This window comes from Eulemur rufifrons, chromosome 7 (genome assembly GCF_041146395.1).
Source record: "Eulemur rufifrons isolate Redbay chromosome 7, OSU_ERuf_1, whole genome shotgun sequence".
Taxonomy (NCBI): Eukaryota; Metazoa; Chordata; class Mammalia; order Primates; family Lemuridae; genus Eulemur; species Eulemur rufifrons.
This window is the reverse complement of record NC_090989.1, coordinates 117780539-117805484: the sequence shown is the minus strand read 5'-3', so window position 1 is coordinate 117805484 and position 24946 is coordinate 117780539. Positions and strand designations below refer to the sequence as shown.

At 36.2% G+C, this 24946-nt stretch overlaps 1 protein-coding gene across 1 annotated transcript in view; it reads right to left on the bottom strand.

Moving 5' to 3' along the window:
- The window catches only part of PIK3CB (phosphatidylinositol-4,5-bisphosphate 3-kinase catalytic subunit beta), a 162594-nt gene that overhangs the window by 44599 nt on the left and 93049 nt on the right, over positions 1–24946 (bottom strand). The window contains exons 11-14 of the mRNA XM_069473169.1: positions 13787–14038; positions 12429–12525; positions 8858–8988; positions 5830–5880 (exon numbers count right to left, since the gene is read on the bottom strand). Coding sequence (XP_069329270.1) covers positions 5830–5880; positions 8858–8988; positions 12429–12525; positions 13787–14038 — 531 coding nt within the window. The remainder of the gene's footprint in view (positions 1–5829; positions 5881–8857; positions 8989–12428; positions 12526–13786; positions 14039–24946) is intronic.

Sequence of the window (24946 nt, the reverse complement as noted above, 5' to 3'; positions counted from 1 at the left end):
ACAGGGACATGTCAAAAAGACATAGGAGACAACTTCAATGGGTTCCCATGATCCAGATACTGGACAATTTAAACATCAAAATAAATGTCAGTAACTACTTATGTCATTATATAAAATAGAAATCACAAATCCACATTATAAGTTAAAAATGAAAAATAAATAAATGGGATAGAAGAAAAACCCTCTAGCTATGGTAAAAAGCCAATTAATAAATCCAAAAGGAAAAACAAAATTGAAAACCAGCATTTGGCAACTTCATTGCATTAACAGTAATTCAGGCAAGATGGATTAGTAAATGCAAAAACAAGTGGGGGAATATTATGCAGCCACAAAAAAGAATGAAACCCTGCCATTAGAAACAACATGGATGGAACCGAAGAACATTATGTTAAATAAAATAAGCAAAGCACGCAAAGACAAATATTGCATGTTCTAGGTCATATGTCGGAGCTAAATATTAAAAACAATTGATCTCGTGCAGATAAAGAATAGAATGATGGTTACAAGAGGCTGAGACGGGTAGTGGGGAGGGGGTGATAAAGTGAGGATGGTTAATGGGTGTAAAAATATAATTAGCTAGTTAAATAGAATGAACAATATTTGACAGCATGACACAGTGACTATAATCAACAATAAGTTAGGGCACACTTTAAAATAACTAAAAGAGTGAAACTGGAATGTTCCTAACACAGAGAAATATTAAATGCCTGAGGCGATGGATACCCCAAATATCCTGATTTGATTAATTCACATTGTATACGTGGATCAAAACATCACATGTACCCTATAAAGATATATAACTATTATGTAAACATAGTAATTTAAAAAAAACAAAGAGGGGACAGCTTGATATAACAGAATGTTTACTTAGTCTCAAAACATGTCCCACAAAACACTTATTTATTAAATTTTTAGTAGAAATACTTAGCAGACCCCATACAAACCACGTGCTAAAAGTTAACATCAATAGTAATGGGGAACACTGACATTGTTTGCCTCCTGATAAAATGCAGTAAGAGGAAAAACCACATCACTTCTATGATATGCATGCTAAAAATGCATAACTGGAATATAATCACAACAAAACATTAGGAAAATCCAAACTGAGGGAAATTCTAGAAAGTAATCAAAGTAATTGGCCTATATTCTTCAAAAATGTCAGTCATTAATGTTGAACAAGTAAACAGTTCAACTGTTTTGAACTGAAGGACACTAAAGATACATGGCAATAAAATGTAACAAGTAATCCCAGGTGGGAACCTGAATTTATAAAAGCAGATGACTGAGACAATGGGCTAAATTATAATAAAATCTATGGATTAGGCAGTAGAACTGAGTCACTATTATTTTCCTGATTTTTGTGAATGCTATATATAAAAATGTCCCTGTTTTTAGGAAATATGCACTGAAGAATTAAGGAGTAAAAGGGCATGGAGTTATGTCACAATTTCAAATGATTCAGAAAAAAATACATAACACGGAGATAATGATAAAACAAATGTCATAAAATGTTAACAGTTGGGGACGCTGACTGAAGGGTATATGGAAGTTCTCTGTATTCTTGTAAGTTTTCAGTAAGTTTGAAATTTTTTTCTTTTTAAACAAGCTGGATATTTTCCTTTCCCTATAATTGAAGGCTGTAAGGTCTTCAAATCATTCTACTGAGAAAACATTCAAGGTACACTACCAGAAACTCTGAACTAAAGGCTGAGTCATCACCTGCATTCTCCAAAGCCTCCCATTAAGATTCTGTATCTCGGTCTCTGCAGTAAGAGCTCGAAAAGAATAAGAGACATCTGTACATCCATGTTTGTAGCAGCATTATTCACAATAGCCAAAGAGGTAGAAGCAACTCAAGTGTCCACTAATGAATAAATTAGTAAGTATAATGTAGTATATACATACAATGGAATATTATTCAGCTATAAAAGGGAAAGAAAGTCAGACACATGCTACAACATAGATAAACCTTGAGGACATTATACCAAGCAAAATAAGCCAGTCACAAAAAGATGAATACTACATAATTCCACTTATGTGAGTTATCTAGTAAAATTTATAGAGACACGCCTGGAGCTCTGACTTGGGGGGAAAGGCGGTACAGGAGCAACGTATGTAACCTGCAATTCTTTATCCCCCATAACAAGATGAAATAAAAAAAAAAAAATTTATAGAGACAGAAAGTAGAATGGTTGTCAGGGCTGATGAGAGAAGGAAATGGGAAGCTGTTCAATGGATACAGAGTTTCAGTTATGTAAGACTGAAAAAGTTCTGCAGATTGCTGCACAACAATGTGAATATACTTATTACAACTTAACTATATCTTTAAAAATGGTTAAGATAGACGAGGCATGGTGGCTTATGCCTGCAATCCCAGCACTTTGGGACGCTGAGGCAGGAGGATCATTTGAGGCCAATAGTTTGAGATCAGCCTAAGCAACAGCGAGACTCCATCTCTATAAAAAAAAAAAATAGAAAAATTAGCTGGTTATGGTGGTGTGTACTGGGAGTCTCAGCTACTCAGGAGGCTGAGGCAGGAGGACTGCTTGAGCCCAGGAGTTCAAGGTCGCAGTGAGCTACGATGAGGTCACTGCACTCCAGCCTGGGTGACAGAGTGAGACCCAGTCTCAAAAAACAAAACAAAACAAAAAGAAAACAAACAAACAAAAAATCAATAGCAGCCCTGGGAAACAAAAAAGAAGGCCTAACATAGGAATCCTTTAAAGAGAGAGCAGACAGCACCAAGGATCAGATCTTCTAAGATCCATGTAATGGTGAGACTATTGTGCATACAGTTCTGGGGTAGCTCCAACTTAGAATCAAAGGATACAAGGAGTGGGAGGAAGATGGGCAACCATAGGAAGATTACTAAGGAATTGGCAGGTACAGCTTATGCTTTGGCCAGGAATGCCCCTTCCTCCGTTTGTACTGAGCTGGGATAGCAATGGTATCAGCTCTAGACTGAGGTGAGGAGCAAGGGTACTGAACCCTTAGGGAGCCACCTGGTGCCAGAAAGTACTGAAATCTTCACATGCAGAAGATCTAATTCCTACAGTTACTGAAGGCATGTTACAATAAAAGATGTTTCTGGCAGACTACCAGAAAGTCTCAAATATAAGAGCAGCTAAACTAAGAATCACCAAACATTTGAGGAAAACCAACACAATGAAAGAAAGTTGCCAAAACAAGAAGACTACTTTACAAACAAGATAATTTATTTCTTCAAGGAGAATTAAGGTAACACTGAAAAACAATCAGAAATCCTTTTAAAAATAACTAAAATTAAAAAGAAAGAAAAGAAAAATAACCCCCAACCTGACCACTAATAAGAGAATGCCAGTTAAAATGTGAGACTATTTTTTGTTTCACTGGATTCATAAAATTAAAAGGGTTGGCAGAAATACAAAAAGACAGGAACTCATCCACAGTGAGGATGGAGCTGTAAATTTTAAGTCTCTCAGGGTATGAAATTTAGCAGAATCCACATTAAAAATGCACATGCATTTTGATCTAATAATTTCACTTCCAGAAATCTATCCTACAAAATACACACGTGGATAAAGAAGTATATACAAAATGATCATTCCAGTACTGTTTTAATGGAGAAAAATTAGACACAAGCAAAACATCCATCAAGAGGGGTATGTATGTTTAATAACTAATGGATACCAATAATTAATTCTATGGAATGTTAAGGTGTTTAAAAAAGCAAAGTAGACATATTCACACTAAAATGACAAGATCCACAAAGTGCATTAAATGAAAAATAGAGAAACTATATATATAGATTTCATTTATTTTTTTAAAAAGGGAGATGTAGACATTTACACATAAAGATAGGATTGGTAGCAACAAACTAACCTATTTCCAGGTATCTCTGGAGAGGAAAATAGGTAGGGATTATAAAAAGAAAACTCATTTTGGGTTTCACAATTTATTAATTATCTACTATGTGCCTAATAAAAAGCAAACACAAAAAGTCCATCAGACCAGGGCAAGATTACTGCATGCTCAGTATACAGGGAACCCTCCAATTTAGGTACAAGTTTATGGTAGAGATAGTGAAAATTAATTCATTCCTCTGAGATTCAAGGAACAATATTAACCCTAATAAAGAATATGTAGACAGAGGCATTAGAACTAAGACTTTCCAGTATAAGTGCTATCTCCTAAACTTAAAACTGTAGTTATCTGTTTCAGTAACTGCCTAACAAGCTGGTAAGTTTATAATTATAATAAAACTTGTTTTGTTTCATTAGAAGGAACTGCCCTTGAAGTTCTTTTCATTTTAGAGGTTTTTCTTTTCTTTCTTTTTTTTTTTTTTTAAACAAACCCTCATTCCTCGAGATTCCAAGCCACTCTCAAGTCTACATGCTCGGCAAGGAGAAGGTGGTTGGTTGACACAATGATCCTATCACACCAGCCCCAACAATTATTTCATGTGAGTTTTTATTTGGCCGTACATACAATTTAAGCTACTAAAATTTATAGAATAATTACAAATCAAATAATCATCTGAAACTGTCTCCAGCAATTCTTGTAACACAAAACCCTGGGGAAAAAAGACAGAGGCAGGAAGGATGCAGCTCCTATGGTCCCAACCTAGCCCAGAGCCTTTTCTAAACTGGAAAGAACAGGAGCCTGACACTACTGCTCTTCTTTCCTGGGGTCAAGTATTCAAACTCAAAAGACAAAATTTAAGCCAAAAGACACTAGTAAGAAAGTATTGTTCTTGCATATAAGTTGTACTAAGAAACTACGGAAAATTTTTGAGAGCTCTAATGGCAAAGCAGAATACAGCCTAGGCCAAGTATTTCCCCAATTGGCCAAAACTCAATAGAGCTTTGATTCTGTGGGAATGAGAAAAACATGCATATTTTGTCTCCATTTTGCCTCCTAACCTCTATGTCATTACCATTCTACAGGTGGAATGGCTTTGCTGAAGAGACTTAAAAGTTGCAACCTGACAACAAGAGAATACAATTAGAGTTCAACAAAGGCAAACTAGAAAGAGCCAAAAAATTAAATTAAAAAGCACAGATGGTAGAAATACATATACTGTAACCAAAGTCAACAAAGTAATCTATTTTGTAGTATCTGAGTAGAAACAAGGGCAAGTGTGTGTGGAACAGACTATTGTGTCCCTCAATATCCGTTCTCCACTTCTTCCTTTAGCACTAGAATCTCTTTCTTTTAGCCAAGCACATGACTGCCCAACTAAGGACTGTATTTCCCACGTGCACCTGTAGTTAGGTATGGCCAGTAAGATCTGTCCCATCAGACGTAGCAGAAATGATACCTGCTAAATGATATTCTCAAAAAGAATGAAGTGTGGTCTCTAGTGTTGCTTTTCCTCATCCTGCTGGCTAGAATGTAGTAAAGTAGGAAGCTGGAGCAATAAACCACGAAATAGAAACTATATCTTAAACATTGCAGAGCACCAAGATAGAAGAAACCTGGGTCCCCTGAACTGTGGTGCTTGTGCTTATTACACTTGCTTTGATACATGAAAGAAATACAGCCTCTTCATTCAACTGAATAATACTAAGACAGAATTTTATTCTATGAGGTACGATAGCCTCCCTTACAGACTAGCTGCTGAATCTATACTTGTATCAGAAAAGGGGTTACCCATTGGACACAAATCACCCACAAACTGGGCTGTCATTTAACAAAACACTAGTTATGTGTGTACTTACCAACACTCACAGATTGTTCTTGCATATGGGTTATGGTCTTCTGTGAATTCGTTACCTTAAGTGAGATGAAGGTACCCAATAATGTGCACAACTCTATAAAAAAGGACCATTTAAAACTCTTGATACTTACTGACACATTAGCACTATCACTGCTTGCAATCTCAGCTGCCTTTTCAATAATCTGTTTAAAAAAAATTTTTTTTAATTAAATTTGGCTCTTGTATTTGTAGAATTTTAAGTATAAATGACTACAATTGTACTTAGACTACAAAGGCCTACATACAATCCAGCATTTCTGTGCTTTATAAAGCAAACATGAATTTTAAAAGCAAAATGGTGCTTCCCAAGTGCTTCAAACTCTTGACAACAGGAAAATGATGGTAAAACTGTAAGAGACTGAGACTCCTAGGGAACTGGGATTGTCTGTAGATAAAATAAGTAGTAGCATGTATACAGATGTCAAACTTTTTTTGAAATATAAGTAAATGAATTCCAGTTAAGAAAATGCAAATGTATGTAGGAATTACTAAATATAGAATAAGCTTTTGTCATTATTTTTTTTCTCGACAGATATCAAAAGCAGAAGTAATGACAAAGGAAAGTCTAAAAATACTTTCTAAATTTTTCAAGTTCAAAGGGGGCCCTCAGTCTTACTAAGATAAGAGGCCCACTTGTCCAGTGGGAAGATTAATAGGAAAAGAACCAGAAGATCCATGTCCTGTAACTGAGCTATACACCCTGAAGTAAATAATTTATCTGTATTCTCATGTGTGAAATGTGATAATTCCCATTCTATTCCATAGGGTTGTTGTGTTAAAATGAGTTTATAGTTATTGAAATTAAGCAGTAACAAAAAAGTTCTCTTGAAAAGAAAAATGTAGGCTGGGCACAATGGCCCGCACCTATAATCCCAGCACTTTGAGAGGCCAAGTAGGGAGGATCACTTGAGGCCAGGAGTTGGAAGTTGCAGCAAGCTATGATTACGCCACTGCACTCCAGCCTGGGTGATAGAACAAGACCCTGTGTCTTTAAAAAAAAAAAAAAGTATGCAAATGATTACGCCAACGAGCATTAAATTACATTAAAAACACTGGACTTAGGGAAACTTTCTCTTTTTACATTTGCATCATTCATTTTATAATAACCAAATATAAGTAATTATACCAGTTATAGATCTTGACAATTAAAGGAAAACCAATAAGTATAAACATTTTACATATTTTGTTTATTTGTTTTTGACATAGGGGTCTTGCTATGTTGCCCGGGCTGCACTTAAACTCCTGGGCTCAAATGATCCTACTGCCTCCCACGTAGCTGAGACTACAGGTGCATGCCACTGTGCCAAGTTTATACACATCTTTAAGACAGACTCTCCAAGGAATTAGAAAGGCAAAAGGAAAGTTTAATGACCAGTGGCAGATGACTGGAGCAATGGTGAAACAAAACTTCTCTTAAAATATTGGATTTAAAATACTCGCATTTGCACAGGATGCTATATTTGGAAAAATGCTTCATAAAGCATTTCATTTTGAACCAAAAGAAACTATAACTAATTGTTAAACACACACCATAACTGAACATAATAATAGTCATAGCTAGGACTATTAAATGTATCACAAGTAGCTATGCCTTATGAATAAATTATCTTAGGAATAAGTAAAGCTACCACCTAAATGTATTAGATGAGTCAAAAAGGTAGCCTTGGCCGGGTGTGGTGGCTCATGCCTGTAATCCTAGCACTCTTTGAGGCCAAGGCAGGAGGATTGTTTGAAGTCAGGAGTTCGAGACCAGCCTGAGCAACAGCAAGTCCCCATCTCTACTAAAAATAGAAAGAAATTAGCCGGATAACTAAAACTATATGTGTGTGCGTGTGTGTGTGTGTGTGTGTGTGTGTGTGTATATACACACACACATATATATATATGTGAGATATATATATATATATATAAAAATTAGCTGGGCATGGTGGCACATGCCTGTAGTCCCAGCTACTCAGGAGGCTGAGGTAGGAGGATTGCTTGAGCCCAGGAGTTTGAGGTTGCTGTGAGTTAGGCTGACGCCATGGCACTCTAGCCAAGGCAACAGAGTGAGACTCTGTCTCAAAAAAAAAAAAAAAGAAAAAAGCCTTATCTATTCAATGTATACTAAGATATATATAGTTCTTACCATATTTGGGATTTCTACTATAACAAGAACAAAATTTAATTTGGTTGTAAATTACTGGTCAGAAAAATATTTTAAAAGAACCTGAAGCTAAAAGCCACCTCTTAGAAAGAATTCAAATTAAAATGAAAATTAAGCAAGAAACACTGAGTTACATAAATTTAATTTGCATATTTTTAAAACTCTCCTCTATATGGGTCTGGTAGAGTTTAAATGCAATTAGTTTTAGAGATAAATTAATTTAAATATTATTTAGTATAATATCAATCTTTAAAGATAGCTTGTTCTCAAATGTATTAAGAAAATTAAAGAAACTGTTTATATTCTCAGAATTTGCTCAAAGATTTCCTCATAAAAATTAGCCCCAATCATACCTGAAACAAGGATGCCAAACCTGAATATAAAACATATTGATAGCTCAGCTCTCTTGGCATGTAAATTATCACAGCTCTATTTTTAGTCCCTACCAGATAATCTCTTTATCCCTAAGACATGCAGTTTATATACTATGGAAATGTATTTAGAAATGGAAGTCTTGATATACTTTATACAAAATAACTACCTTAGGAAATCCTACTAATAGTAATAGTCATCAAAAATCATCTGTTCTTTCAATATCTAACTCTAACACAGTAGTTTTACCTTCGATCTCTGAACCAACATGCTGGGCATGTTTCACTGAACATTTCATATGTTCAGAGTTACATATGGATACATTAATAGCCCCTTTTAAGTTGAAAAAGACCTCAGAACATTTATGCTTTCCTCATTTTATAAATGAGGAACCTGAACTCCAGAGATGCCATTCTTACTTGGTCAGCGGTAAAGCCAGGACTCATAAAGTTAGAGGGCTCCAACTCCATGGTCTTTCCCACTGAACCAAGCTGCCAATGTGTGGGAAGTTGTGAAAGACAAACAAACATATAGAGTTTAAACTCTAAACATATAGAGCCAATTCAATTATTTCATGCATAGTAACCCTTTAATTAGCTTACCTTATCGAAGGGAGGGTAATAATAAGGTTGTTTTTTGTTCTCTGGAAATTTAATATGTAAAGCGGTTGCATTTTCAGTATATGGATTTGTTTGAACAGTTCCCATTGGATTCAACATTTCTTCGAGTTCATCTAAAATGTGCAAATAATTTTGATCCTTAAGAAAATGTCTTTGAAACTAAATTTTTTAAAACTGTAATGGATTCCCTCTCATGAAAATTACTTAAAAAGTGTGTCAACTAAGGAAGTTTGGAAGAAAATTATATTAATAAGCCTCTAATATTCTGTTAACACTTGCAACAAAATTTCAGGGTAAGTTTGCATACATCTTTAAAATGAGAAAATAATAAAAATGAATGGTTACTTTACCTTTTTCTTCAAATTTGATAAATATTCTCAATCTTAAAAAGAAACTTAATCGAAACTGTTCTTCCTCCATCAAAATTAGGTGGCCCACAGGAATTATCATTTCATTACTGCATATGGACCTCTTAATCACATGCTATCTGGTTTACATGGTCATCACAAAACCCAAGCTGCTATTTTGAGAGTAATCAAATGACATTCTTTTTATCCAATTTAATGTTAATGCTCCTTTTTTATCCTGTAACTGCTGACACAAATACTTTCTGTAGTAGTCTCTGTAATATTCCATTCAAGTGGTACTCATTTTACTTCACCAACTGCTTCTTTCTTCAAGGTACTCCTTTCTCTCTTTTCTCCACCACCCTAAATACAGTCCATTCATAGAATTGTGCATGGGCTCTGAGAATTTCAATGTAGTAAGAAAACCCATGAGTTCACATTATGTAACTTTCTAATTTCATAGATGAGTAAACACAAGATGGGAGGAGAGAATTAGGAGTACAACCTAAGCTTAACCCTCTCCAAAGTAATTTTTCTTATACTGATTTTAGCACATTTGTTCTCTCAGTACTTTCTAAGGAAAGAAAGATAAGGTCCATTCTGTCTAGATCCAATTTCAATAAAGTATGCACACTAGAATTATCTCCCAAAGCTAGAAAATCTTCACAAGGTTCAGCTCCTTAATCCTTTGCTCATATCGTTTAATATTTTCTCATCTCATAGGTTCGATTTTCACTTGGAGGCAATTCTTATAATTTATACACCTCTAGAGTGTATTTCTCAGCACATTACAATTCCATACTTGTGCTCTCTAGTAGCATTATATTAATACTTATTTGTCCTATCAAATGCAACCTATATGAAGTCAAATAGAGCATTTTAGTACTTAACAGCCCCTCAACTCCAAACATAAGGTAACCTTTTTCAAAAGTGATCACAAAAGGGGGACTCTTAAATACTACAAATAGAGAGTACAAACTGGTACGATCTCCATTAAAGAGCAATTTGTGATTATCTATAAAAAATACAAATTTATTTACTCTTTAACTCAATAAACCCACTTCTGGGAATTTACCTTAGATATATACCTGCATATAAACAGTGTTATTCATTATAGCACTGTTTGCACTACCAAAAGATAACTCTGCTTCCAAAAAAAAAAAGAAAGAAACAGCAGCAGTTCTCTATGTAGAAAGATAAGGTGAATAAGGCAAAGAGTAGAACATTGTACAGAATATGCTATATTTTGTGTAAGAATAGGGAGAAAAATGGAATCTAAATTTGCTTTTCCTGATGTATACATGAAGCCTTCTGAAAGTGAGACCCCGTCTCTACAAAAAATATAAAAATTAGCCAGGCATGGTGGTGTGTTCCTATAGTCCTAGCTACTAGAGAGGCTGAAGCAGGAGAATCACTTCAGCCCAGGAGTTGGAAGTTGCAGTGAGCTATGATGACGCCATTGCACTCTAACCCAAGCAACAGAGTGAGACTCTATCTCAAAGAAAAAAGGAAAAAGAAAAAAGAAAGAAAAAAACGAAAAAGAAAAAAGAAAGAAAAAAAGAAAAAAAACACTTCTGGAAAGATACTAAAGAATCAATAAATGTGATTATGATAACGTAAGAACTCTAGATGAGAGGATTATTTGTAGCTCTTTTGTTTCTTGCTTTCACCTACTAGGATAAATGTGGCAATTCTAGAGCTGATACAGCCTTAACTGTGTTCATTTATTATTCTTCATTAGACATTTTCTTAGAGATGAAGTCAGGTTCATAGTATGACAAGTTACATACCACCAAAAATTGTCATTTTTACTAAAAATACCAGTCAAGTTGCTTGGTGATTCTGGAGAACATGTGTGAGTTAAGATTTTCAAGAAAGTATAGTGTTGAAATGCACGACTTTCCCTCTAATATAGTTCCTCACAAGAAATGTGTCAAATACACACAGCTCTCCTATATTTGGGGGAAAACGTGATTAGTGAAAATTATTAGAGGAGAATATGTAGGAGGAGGTAAGAATAGGAGAATATACACATACAAAAACAGTAGAATGTGAGTAGTTTATAAATATTTTCAGTAACTGACTATACAAAAATAATTTCAAGTAACAACTGCTAATATATGAACATTTTCAACTGTCACAAAATAATTAGAAAATTCAAATAAGTATACAACTTTACTAGATATATTAACAAACTATGATGACAGAAGAGAGACAAAGGAAACTACTATTATAATGTAAAGTTTATAATAAAAATTCTAACATTTGGGAAAGCAGTATGGAATAATGGAAAGAGTTGAGCAGTGTTTCATTGAAATCCTAGGTTTGAACCAATTATGTAAGATTGACTAACTTATTTTCTCTGAGCTTCACTTTCTTCATCTCTAAAAATGGAAATACAACCATCTACCTCATTTAATGAGGGTACTTTGAGTAGTATTTGAGAAACATAGACATGTGGAAGGTGCTCCTCTTACCTCAAATTTCAGGATAAAGCCAATAAAAGAATAAGTGTTTTTACCATTTCTCCCAATTTAGGGTATGTTCCTTTTTCTAGTCAAGAGAATTAGTACAAGTAGGAGCAATAAAGATTGTTATAAAGACAACACACTGTTCCTTAAGAGAAGTTCCCAAAAAAAAAAAAAAAAAACTATATAAATAAAATATTTAAAGCAAGACACATTCGATAAAATAAGAAATATATGTGGAAACAAGTTTCGACCACTGTGTGCCTTGGCAGCACGCTGACTCAAGGAAGTTTAGACTATTTCACCCCTCAGTATGGAAATGAATGATAAGAATGAAAGACGGAGCTGCTTGCTGTGAAACGTAAAAGTTAAGTCCCAGAGCCAGATCAGACACTCTGTAATGCACTAAATGAACATTTTCTTAGTAATATTGGCATTATCTTATTATTAGCACAATTGTGGTACATTATTTGTGTGAAGTACTAACTTGTTAAAGTAACCATTTAAAATATAGACCAATTTTTTAAACCAAAAAAAAAAAAAAAGAAATATACTCAAAAAATCACTTTACGAATATATTAGAATAATTTATGTAAATTTGTTTTAGAATGCATAACAAAGACACAAAATGATAGTTTATTTATTAAATCAAAAGAATGCTGAGCCACAAAGAAACATTAGTCCACGTGCCAAAAGTTAGTTACTCTTTAACACTAAGGAAAAGGATGTAAATCTTACCAGGAAATGAAGACCAGCTGTGCAATATTATGTCTCCAGATCTCAACTGTCCTTTAAAGTCAAAAACCATTGTATTTACCCATGCTACAGGATAATGCTGTTGAAAAAGATACCACTGTATAAATATGCTAAGAATGAACTTAAAGGTATAAATATGTTCATGCTCTTTGTTTAAATATTAGTTCTAGAAAGTTCTAAATGATTTCCAAAATAATCATGCAAAATTAGGATTAGATATACATCAAAAAATGCTCAACATCTTTATAATGGTGAAGAAAATGGTGTCACCGACGATGGAGTGCTGTAGTGCAATCATAGCTCACTATAACCTTGAATTCCTGGGCTTGAGTGATTCCCCTGCCTCCGCCTCCCAAGTAGCTAGGACTACAGGAGCATGACACCGTGCCTGGCTAAATTTTTTTTTTTTTTTTAATAGAGATGAGGTTCTCACTATGTTGCCCAGGCTGGTCTCAAACTCCTGGCCTCAAGCAATCCTCCCCTGAGGACTTCCCTTTAGCTTGCATAAATCTTAATGTGGGAGGAGGCAAGTCTCTAAGTATTGTAGAATTTATTTATATCTCTTAAAAGGAGGCACTAAGCTGGTAGGACTTTTATGTAGACATTTAAACATATTAATTTGGCCACAGTGTATCAAAAAATCTTATAAATAATCAAACCCTTTGAGAACTCTGTATCAAAGGAGAAAAAAACACTAAGGAACTAAGCCTTCCGTGAAACTTATTTTTAGAAGAATGTATGATGATAACCAGAGGAAATGCTTACATTCCCATGTTAAGAATAAAAGAACACAAAAATTCATACATAATAAAAGAACGCTAATTTGTATAGATAAATATAGTAACTAGGATTTAAAAACATAAAAATTCATGTTCCCATCCCCCAAAAAACTTTTCAAAAAGTAAGAAAAAAATAAAGACATTGACTACAAAATATAAAATGGAAGATGAGAATAGGAAAACCAGCCCATCATCCTATATCCATAATTTCAAAATCCAAAAAGCTCTGAAAACTAAAGGCTTGTTGATAACTCATGTGACAACAAAACATGGTGAGAGATAACATGAAGTAATAACAGTCTTTGTCACATTTAGTGTGAATATCCATATATTTCACTCCAAATATTAATATGTTTGATTACACATTTATGCCCCAGACTCCATAAGGTGTGTTAAGTGATGTGCTATCAATGATCTTTATAAAATACACAAAATTCTGAATTATCAAATGTTTCTGGCTCCTGGAATTTCACTTAAGGGACTGTAATACTCAACTATTTCAAACAGTCTTAAAATTATTCCATTATATAAAACAATTTTAATAAGTTGGTATATTATTACCACTTTTCCAGCTTTCCGGATGGTCTGATATTTAGAGGGATTAATAGTTTTAGTTGATTTCTTCGTTTTTACTTTATCCAAAACTGCATAAACAGCAAAACATAATCGAGCCATTCTTGGCAAGTCACAAGTATTAATATCAAATTCCAGTGGTTCATTCCAAATGTGATCATTTTTCCCTGAAATCTCTGAGCTTACAATGGTTTTACACAGGAGCTCGGTACCGTGAAAAAGACCAGCCCTGACGTGAACCTGTAATGAAGGAGACAAAATAAATACAAAATCATAGTATTTATGATGTATGTATTATGATATATCATTGAAACATCTCTACTTTACAGAATAAAGAAATATAATGGGAGAAGCAGCACATCAACTTTTAGAAAGCCTATTTGTCCACAGGCCCACAAGACTGTAATTAATCAGTATATTGTTCAGTAAAGTACAGTTAGTTTAACCTATTTTTCACTTATTAAGTAGACCCGCTACAAAATCACACACCAGTCCAAATGCTATGGGCCTCCATGGTTTAAACAGGTCTAAAGAAACCAAGATAATAAGTATAAGCACATTATCATATGCTGACTTCCAGTGACTTCACTTACTTGGAGCCTTGTGTTACTCTTCTGTATAGCTGGGAAAGAATGGATGAATGAGAAGGCTCCAAAGTTTCTATTTCTAAATAACTTATGAGTTTGTCATTGTAAGTCAAGAGCCAACTAAAGATATTCTATTCATATCTATAATTATCCTACACATCAACTCTCCTTCATTTATTATTAAAGGCCCAGGTCAGGAGTGGTGCTGGGTATACGTAAAATGTCCTAGAAAAGTTTATTCAGTCATTGTATAGCTTTTAAAAGAAGATATGACCTAATTATCTCCAATTTAAAAGTGAGTGGCAAAGTAGAACTAAAACAAAGCAGCAGTGAAACAGAGATTTACCTAATATACTTTACCTAATTTACCTAATAATATACTTTTAAGGTCAAAAGTTTTTATACCAATTTATTCAGATAAGACACTAGCATACAGTACTACTCAACAAATATTTAATGAATAAATGAATACATGTGTAGAATTTTCTTGTCTTTCATTTTTAAAAAAGCTTATCAATAAAAGCCATTTTGACTTAAGAGTTACTATCCCAATTTTGAAAAGATCAATATTCAAGAATATCCAGATACTTCATCTATAGATATTAAAACATATTAAACAGTAATATCAAATTTTAAATGTTGATATTACCAGAAATTTTTATATAAGTATTTACAATATTTTTACAATTATATGAGTTTAAAACCTATTAAAATAATTAAAACTATGTTATACTGACATAAATAAAACTATAGGTTAATAGGCCAGACATCATAACACAACAGGGAAAGGGTGGATTACTTAATAAAACAGTATTCATTTTACCTAATTCCAGCAAAATAAACACAGATGGAATAAAACATTAAGTATTTTTAAGTGATTAAAAGCTAAAGAAAAATTATTAAAAAGCTATCAGAATAACTGTTGAAGCTGGGTGACAGGTTCATAGAGGTTCATTATACTATTCTCTACATAATTTATGTTTGAAATTTTTCTTTAAAAAAATTTTAAGAAAATTCCTTACTCTAAACACTGATTATTATGACACAGTAAAGATTAAAGTAATAAAGGTTACAAAAGATACTAAAAAAACTTGTAGTAAACCCTCTATTCAAGTTTCCTTAGTGGCCGGGCGCGGTGGCTCACGCCTGTAATCCTAGCACTCTGGGAGGCCGAGGTGGGCGGATCGTTTGAGCTCAGGAGTTCGAGACCAGCCTGAGCAAGAGCAAGACCCCATCTCTACTAAAAATAGAAAGAAATTATATGGACAGCTAAAAATATATATAGAAAAAATTAGCCGGGCATGGTGGTGCATGCCTGTAGTCCCAGCTACTCGGGAGGCTGAGACAGGAGGATCGCTTGAGCTCAGGAGTTTGAGGTTGCTGTGAGCTAGGCTGACGCCACGGCACTCACTCTAGCCTGGGCAACAGAGTGAGACTCTGTCTCAAAAAAAAAAAAAAAAAAAAAAAACAAGTTTCCTTAGTTCCATCTTGCTCCAACTCCCCAAGTACTTATACCTTGCTCCTTTGCTCCTCTGCGTTGGAAAAATCTCACTCTCCACCAGGCTATAGACCCGTGCAAGTCTCTCCCATATCAAACTCAAACAAAAATCTTCCTTAGAAATTAACTAACCATAATCTCCTATGTTCTGTACCGCAGTGAAAATGGCATCAGCATCTACTCAGACACCTCTGTGTCTCTTACTTTCAATCCATCATGAAGTCTACACTGTATATAAAGGGAACACAGATTTATGATGTGGCCTCAAATGAAAAATGGAATAACACAAAATATTATTAAAAGCATGTTCACATTGTAACTGTGTGAAGAAAAGAACACAAATAAAAGTAGTTTAAACTGGATGGCAGGAATTTTGGTGACTTGTTCCCTTAAAGGACCTTTGATTTTATTTTATAATGCTATCTTTAAATATTTTTAAATTAATATTCTAGAAAATATCATTAAATGGCTGGATGCTCAAAATTTAAGACCCTGTATACAAACATAACAACAGTATACTCACAGCCAATCTAAAACTCACTAGTTGTAATGAGAGCATGAATGAAAATAGAAATGATTTTTTGGGCATTATTTTTAAAAACAATTCTGGTTTTTTGCTCTGTCTTTAAATAGGCAGTTTCAGGATTAAGTAGCCATACCCTCAAGGAATCTTTGTTTAAGTCTGTATCTGTAACTTAGTTTAAATGAAATTTACCTGTGTTCCCAGAAATTAGTCAAAAAGTCTGGGGGCTTTCATTTTCAGTTTGTAAAGACTATGAACTAAGGAAAATTACAAAAAAGGACTTAAACAACCATACTTTCAGGAAACCTTTATATCTACCTTATATGCTATACTCAAAATATCAAAATTATGAGAAACTGACATTAATACAGTATTTTTTTTTTTAAGAGATAGGGTCTTGCTCTGTTGCCCAGGCAGGAGTGCCATAGCGCAATCATAGCTTCCTGCAGCCTGGGTTCATGTGATTCTCCTGCCTCAGCCACCCAAGGAGATGGGACTACAGGTGTATGCCACCATGCCTGGCTTTTTGGTTTTTTGTTTTGTTTTTTTTTTGTAGAGATAGGGTCTCACTTTGTACATAGGCTGGTCTCGAACCCATGGTCTCAAGCAATCCTCCAGACTCAGCTTCTCAAACTACTGGGATTACAGGCATAAACTACTGCACCAGCCCCTAGTACAGTATTTTTAATAGGCAAGGTAGATCACTAGATAGAATTAGAATAAGAGAAGGCATATTAACACACATTTCTCATATTCCTAATTACTTTAGTATCTAAATAAAATTTTAGTTGCCTATAAAAAACATAGAACAATTATTTTCTCCTAAGTAATGAAGAAAGTGCCCCACCATCAAAGTCTGTATCATCTCTACAGAAGTCTTTCAAGGCTGAAGAAATGATCAATTTCACAGCTTTAAACACATTTCCAAACATTCTGCATGACATTATATACTCAACATCCTGTTCCAGTCATGTAAGCTAAATTCACATATACTCCCAATTCACTCCGCAAAGCACTAAAATTAACTGATAAAAGTGGTTCTGTAGGCCGGGTGTGGTGGCTCACACCTGTAATCCTAGCTAGCACTCTGGGAGGCCGAGGTGGGCGGGTTGTTTGAGCTCAGGAGTTTGAGACCAGCCTGAGCAAGAGCGAGACCCTGTCTCTACTAAAAATAGAAAGAAATTATATGGACAGCTAAAAATGTATATATACAAAAAATTAGCCAGGCATGGTGGCACAAGCCTGTAGTCCCAGCTACTCGGGAGGGTGAAGTAGGAGGATTGCTCAAGCCCAGGAGTTTGAAGTTGCTGTGAGCTAGGCTGACGCCATGGCACTCTAGCCAGGGCAACAAAGTGAGACTCTGTCTAAAAAAAAAAAAAGTGGTTCTGTAGTTATTAATAACAATTTTCTCAGACAGGCTTGAATTTTACTGAACCCTGGGTCCATCACTTTTAAGTATTAGGACCTTGGACAACATCATTTCATTGGGTCTATTTTTTCAAAATGAGGATAGTAACTAAACCTATCTTACAAAGTTGTTGTGAGGCTTAAATAAAACACACAAAACTTTAAGCACAATGGCTGATCAACAAAAAGTACTCCATAAATGGTATTTAGTATTAGCAAAACTATACATAAGGTAGGAAATAAGAGCACAAAACCACTCCCATTTCCATCCTGGATTTATAGGTTTTTTTTTTTCCTTTCTAATTTACTTTAGGAAGACTGAGAGGATCAGTTAAAGAATACACAATGGGCCGGGCGCGGTGGCTCAGGCCTGTAATCCTAGCACTCTGGGAGGCCGAGGCAGGTGGATCGCTCGAGGTCAGAAGTTCAAGACCAGCCTGAGCAAGAGCGTGACCCCCATCTCTACTAAAAATAGAAAGAAATTATCTGGCCAACTAAAAATATATATAGAAAAAATTAGCCGGGCATGGTGGCGCATGCCTGTAGTCCCAGCTACTGGGGAGGCTGAGGCAGGAGGATGGCTTGAGCCCAGGAGTTTGAGGTTGCTGTGAGCTAGGCTGACGCCACGGCACTCACTCTAGTCCGGGCAACAAAGCGAGACTCTGTCTCAAAAAAAACAACAATAACAAAAAAAACGCACAATGGATGAGAGTTTAAATTTATTAGAAGGTTAGGAAAGGCTCTACCACTGTTGTACCAAACATTATCTTAAAAAAGAGCTCAACAGGTAGAGAAGGAAAAGGAGATGCCTGCTGCCAGTGCAAAAACAAATAACCCTGGCATTCCTTAAGAAGTGAAAACAATCTGGTACACAGAGGCATATGAGGGCCACGGAAATCAACATCTTGGCAGGTGCTCAGGTTGGAGAGGCTAGCAGCAAAGTCAGTGCCACTTCAGACTACTAAACAGGAATGTAACTGAAACAGTTAAAAATGCCCCATGGTCTTCAGGGTAGAGAACAGGTTGGGTATAAGATAGGATGTGAAACTAGAGGCAAGGAGGCAGTGGGGAGGCTACTGCCATAATTCACATGGAGAGAGTAAAGGACTAAACTATGGCAGGGTGTGAGAAGATAAAGATGGCAGGGTGTGAGAAGACAAAGAGGAAGGAATAGGATGTGATCAACTGACTAGATATGGTGATGGAGGGGGCACCTCTAGCTGCTTTACCAAATATGAAAGGAAAGGTAACCAAAGGAGGAAGACAATGAGTTGGACATGCTGAATACAAGCTGGCTTTAAAAATGTGTTTGTAGAGTGTGAAAATAGAGGAGTCTAGAACTGAAGAAGTATCTAGGCTAGAGAAAAAGATTTGGGAATAGCGAAAAGGCAGTGTAGTTTTCAAGTTTCTGACAAGGAAGACACCATTAATTGCTTTCCAAGATCTGAAGAATACTAAGTGAGAGGAAAATCACTAAAAGTTGTTGAGGCAGGGTCCACATACCTAAAGCAAGCAACCCATCTGACTGCCGAGTTCCCTGACTTCAAAATCTCCACTGGGCTGGGCATGGTGGCTCACGCCTGTAATCCTAGCACTCGGGGAGGCCGAGGCCAGGAGTGGGGGGATCCTTTGAGGTCAGGAGTTTGAGACCAGCCTGAACAAGAGCAAGTCCCCATCTCTACTAAAAATAGAAAGAAATTAGCCGGACAACTAAAAATATATAGAAAAATTAACTGGACGTGGTGGCGCATGCCTGTAGTCCCAGCTACACGGGAGGCTGAGGCAGAAGGATCACTTGAGCCCAGGAGTTTGAGATTGCTGTGAGCTAGGATGACACCAGGGCACTCTAGCCTGGGCAACAGAGTGAGACTCTGTCACACACACAAAAAAATAAAATAAAATAATCTCCACTGGGTACTTCCTATTCTTCCCCTCAGCCACACAATGATCACATCTGAATTTGACTTCACCACACCCTAGCACCTCCAAATCACTAATTCTTACATTTCACTCTCCAACTACCTCCCCCCTTCCTACTTACTCCAATACTCACCCAGGAAAACTTTCTTGCCACCATTAAGGCCACTATTTCAACAAACAATACCTCCCCCTCCATTTCTCTATCAGCTTTGTTTTCAGAAAAAGTAGTAAGAAAATCCATTCTCTAAACTTATATCACATGAAATAAAAATTGTACCATTTCCTGATGCTTAGTCTGAGTCACCTTCAGTCTTCTGAAAAATTTTAAAGTACTATCATGCTTTATACAGTCACGTGTTTTATTATCCAACTTAAGTAAACTTCTAAAGTGACATTTTTTCTGCAAGCTCTAGAACTTTAGTACAGCAGAGAGGTGCTAAGCCAACACACACACTGCATTTCTATACTCACCAGTTAAAAATGTTCTGTGTTGGACAAGATACGAATTGGTTTCAAATTAACACCTTGTTAAACACTATGGCCAAAATCCACTACGTTTTTTGCTTTCAGATATTACACACAAAAAAAGATCAGCCACATGAATAGGTGGGAATTTCCATGTTTTTATGAAGTGTACCACGTTGCATCCTTGATACTTTTATACACGGAAAACCTGTTTCTTCTATACTCACACACTTTAGATATCAAATTTGTGAGGGTTTTTCCCACACCAACCAATTCTCCAACTCTCTGGGCACCAACTGAATGTTCTACAATTCACTTCTTTTTTTTTCTTTTTTGAGACAGAGTCTCACTTTGTTGCCCAGGGTAGAGTGAGTGCCGTGGCGTCAGCTTAGCTCACAGCAACCTCAGACTCCTCGGCTTAAGCGATCCTACTGCCTCAGCCTCCCGAGTAGCTGGGATTACTGGCATGCGCCACTATGCCCGGCTAATTTTTCTATATATATTTTTAGTTGTCCATATAATTTCTTTCTATTTTTAGTAGAGACGGGGTCTCGCTCTTGCTCTGGCTGGTCTCGAACTCCTGACCTTGAGCGATCCACCCGCCTCGGCCTCCCAGAGTGCTAGGATTACAGGCGTGAGCCACCGCGCCCGGCCTACAATTCACTTCTGACACTAACTACAGGGATTTAGAACAGACCCCACAGGTTAAAGGCTTCGTTACACAAGACTGACCTCTACTTTAGATGCCAATCCCAAGTCCCAGGTTGTCACCTGTACTTCTGGTCAGTGGTGGGTTCCCACAATGTCCTCCTTGGCTTCAATTATTTGCTCTAACAGCTCACAAAACTCAGGGAAACACATTAACCAGTTTATCAAAAAAGATATAAATGATCAGCCAGATGAAAAGGTATATGGGGTGAGGTCCAGAAGGGTCCCAAGCACAGAAGCTTCTGTCTCCATGGAATTGGGGTACACCACCCTCTCAGCATGTGGATACATTCACTACCCCAGAAGCTCTGCAAACCGTATCATTTAGGGTTTTTGATGGAGGTTAGTTAAGCAGGTGGGGTTGACTGAATCATTAGCCACTGGTTATTGAGTCAATCTTTAGCCTCCCTCCCTGCCCCAAAGGTTGTGGGTGGGGTGAAAGTTCCAACCCTCTTGCACAAGGCTGGTTTCTCTGGCAACCAGGCCCCATCCAGGAGCTATCTGCAGATTCTCCAGTCATCTCATTAACATACAAAGACACTCCAGTCTTACCAAAATTCCATGGGTCTTAGAAGCTCTAGTGTCAGGAACTGGGGACTAGATCAAATATTATAATGAAAGATGTTCCATTCAGCCAGAGCAATTAGGCAAGACAAAGAAATAAAGGGCATCCCAAGTGGAAAGGAAGAAGTCAAAGTGTCCCTGTTTGCAGACCACATGATCATACATATAGCAAAATCTAAAGACTACCGAAAAACTCTTAGAACTAACAAATTCAGTAAAGTTGTAGGGCACAAAAATCAACATAAAAAAATCAGTATCTTTTCTATATACAAATAAGGACCTAGCTAAAAAAGAAATTTAGGCAGTCCTATTTATACAGCTATAAAAAATTAAAAATACCTAGGAATAAATTTAACCAAGGAGATGAAAGACATCTACAAGGTAAACTACAAAGAAATTGAAGAGGATACAAACAAATGGAAAAAGATTCCATGCTCGTGGACCAGAAGAATTAATATCTACTATCCAAACCGATTTCAAATTCAATGCAATCCCTATCAAAATACCAATGCCATCCTTCACAGAATTAGGGGGAAAAAAATCCTGAAATTTGTATGGAACCAAAAAAGACTCCTAATAGCCAAAGCAATCCTGAGCAATAACAAAGCTGGAGGCATCATACTACCAGACTTGAAAATATACCACAAATTTGTAGTAGCCAAAACAGCACAGTAATGGCATAAAAACAGAAACATAGACCAATGGAACAGAGTAGAGAACCCAGAAACTGACATATCTACAGCCAACTGATTTTTGACGTAGGCACCAAGAATCTATATCGGGCAGTCTCTTCAATAAATAGTGCTGGGAAAACTGTATATTCATGTGCAGAAGAATGAAAATAGATTTCCACCTCCCAACCTATACAAAAATCCACTCAACAGTGATCAAAGACCTAAATGTAAGGCCCTAAACTGTAAAACTACTAGAAGAAAATAGGGAAATGCTTTAGGCCATTAGTCTGGGAAAGGATTTTATGAATAAAACCTCAAAAGCATAGGCAAGAAAAGCTTATGTGAACAAATGGTATTAAATCAAACTAAAAGGCTTCTGCATAGCAAAGGAAACAATCAACAGAGTGAAAAGACAACCTACAGAATGGAAGACAATATTTGCAAACTATTCATCCAAAAGGGAATTAATATCCAGAATATACAAGAAACCCAAACATCAACAGCAAACAATCCAATTTTAAAAATTGGCAAGTGATATGAACAGACATTTCTCAAAAGATGACATACAAGTGGCCAAGAAATATATGAAAAATGTTCAACATCACTAATCATCAAGGAAATGAAAACCAAAACAGTGAGGTATCATTGTACCCCAGTTAGGATGGCTATTGTCATAAAGACAAAAAATAACAAATGCTGATGAGGATGTGGAAAAAAGGGAACTCTTAGACACTATTTGTGAGAATGTAAACTAATTCAGCCACTACGGAGAACAGTATAGAGGTTCCTCAAAAAATACAAATGGAACTACAAATATGACCCAGTAATCCCGCTATAGGGCATTTATCTGCAGGAAAGGAAATCATTGTATCAAAAAGACAACTGCACCCCCATGTTTACTGCAGTAAACAGCCAAGATAAGGAATCAACCTAGGTGTCCAACAACAGATGAACAGATAAAGAAAATGTGGTATATGTACACAATGGAATACTATTTAGCTGTAAAAAAGAATAAAATACTGTCATTTGCAGCAACACAGATAGAACTGGAGAACATTATGGTAAGTGAAATAAGCCAGGAACAGAAAGTTAAACACTGTGTGTTTTCACTTATATGTGGAAACATAAAAAAAAAAAAAAAAAAAAGCTGATCTCATAAAAGTAATATGTACTTACAATACAACACACTAAAGGAACGGAAAGGTTGGGGGGCAGATAGGGAGTGATTTGTTAAAGCATAGAAAATTATGGCTAGATAGGAGGAGTAAGATATAGTGCTCTAGCAATGGTCCCCAACCTTTTTGGCACCAGAGACCAGTTTCATGGAAGACAATTTTTCCATGGATGCAGGGGTCCGGGGGTGGTTTCGGGATGATTCAAGCACATTACATTTATTGTGCAGTCAAACCTCTCTGCTAATGATAATCTGTATTTGCAGCCACTCCCCAGTGATAGCATCACTGCGTCAGCTCCACCTGAGATCATCAGGCAACAGATTCTCACAAAGAGCACACAAGGTAGATCCCTCACAAGCACAGTTTACAATAGGGTTCGCACTCTATGAGAATCTAATGCCCCTGCTGATCTGACATAGGTGGAGCTTATGCGGTGATGCAAGCAATGGAGAGTAGCTGTAAATACACATGAAGCTTAGCTGGTTTGTGCCGCTCCCCTCATGCTGCTCACCTTCTGCCATGCGGCTCAGTTCCTAACAGCCACAGACCAGTATAGGTCTGGTACAGGTCCATGGCCCAGGGGTTGGGGGCTGCAGTTCTATAGCACTATAGGCTGACTTAAGTTAACAATAATATATTATATAATTTCAAATAGCTAGAAGGAGGATATTGAATGTTCCCAACATGGAGACGATAAATGTTTGAGATGATTGATATGCTAACTACCCTGACCTGATCACTATACATTATAACTATCACAACATCATGATGTACTCCTTAGGTATGTGTAATTATTATGTGTCGATTATAAAAATGTAAAAAAAAAAAAAAAAAAAAAAAAGGAGGAAAAAAAGGCGCTCCTATCACTCAGGAAGTTGTAAGAGTTTTAGGAGCTCTGAGCCAGGAACCAGGGGCAGAGATTAAATGTGTATTACTTTATTATGTCACAATTTGTAAAGAGGTAGATTTGGTCTGGCTTCTGAGAGGAATACTGTGTGAACTTTAGAGATGGTTATGTTAAAATACATTCCTTCATTGCACAAATATTTATTTAATGTTCCAGGCACTGAAATTAGATAAAAAGATTAAAATATTGTTTTCTCAGGTTATATATATATTAATAGACTGGAGGTTCTAAGACCCATATAACTACACTGAGATACCAAGATGTATGACTAATAACATGTGATACAGGATATGACTAGGTTTGTACTTCTCTGGGTTTCTCCTGATTGGGGAACACTGGGCTGCTTCAATTTGTATGTTTCCATCTTTTGCCAGCTTTGCAAAGTTTCCTGTGATTATTTCCTTAAATAGTTTTTCTAAATTATACTCTGTCTCTTCTCTTTCTAAAATTCAGATTACACATGTTAGAATTTCTAGTATTATCCCACAGGTTCCTGGGACTCTATAGAACGTTTCCACCAAAAATTTTTCTCTCTGATGTTCAAATTGGAAAATATTTATTGATTAATCTTTAAGTTGACTGATCCTTTCCTTTCTCATCACCATTCTGCTCTTGAGACTATTCAGATAGCCAGGCGTGGTGGCATGAGCCTGTAGTCCCAGCTACTCGGGAGACTGAGGCAGGAGGGTCACTTGAGCCCAGGAGTTTGAGGTTGCTGTG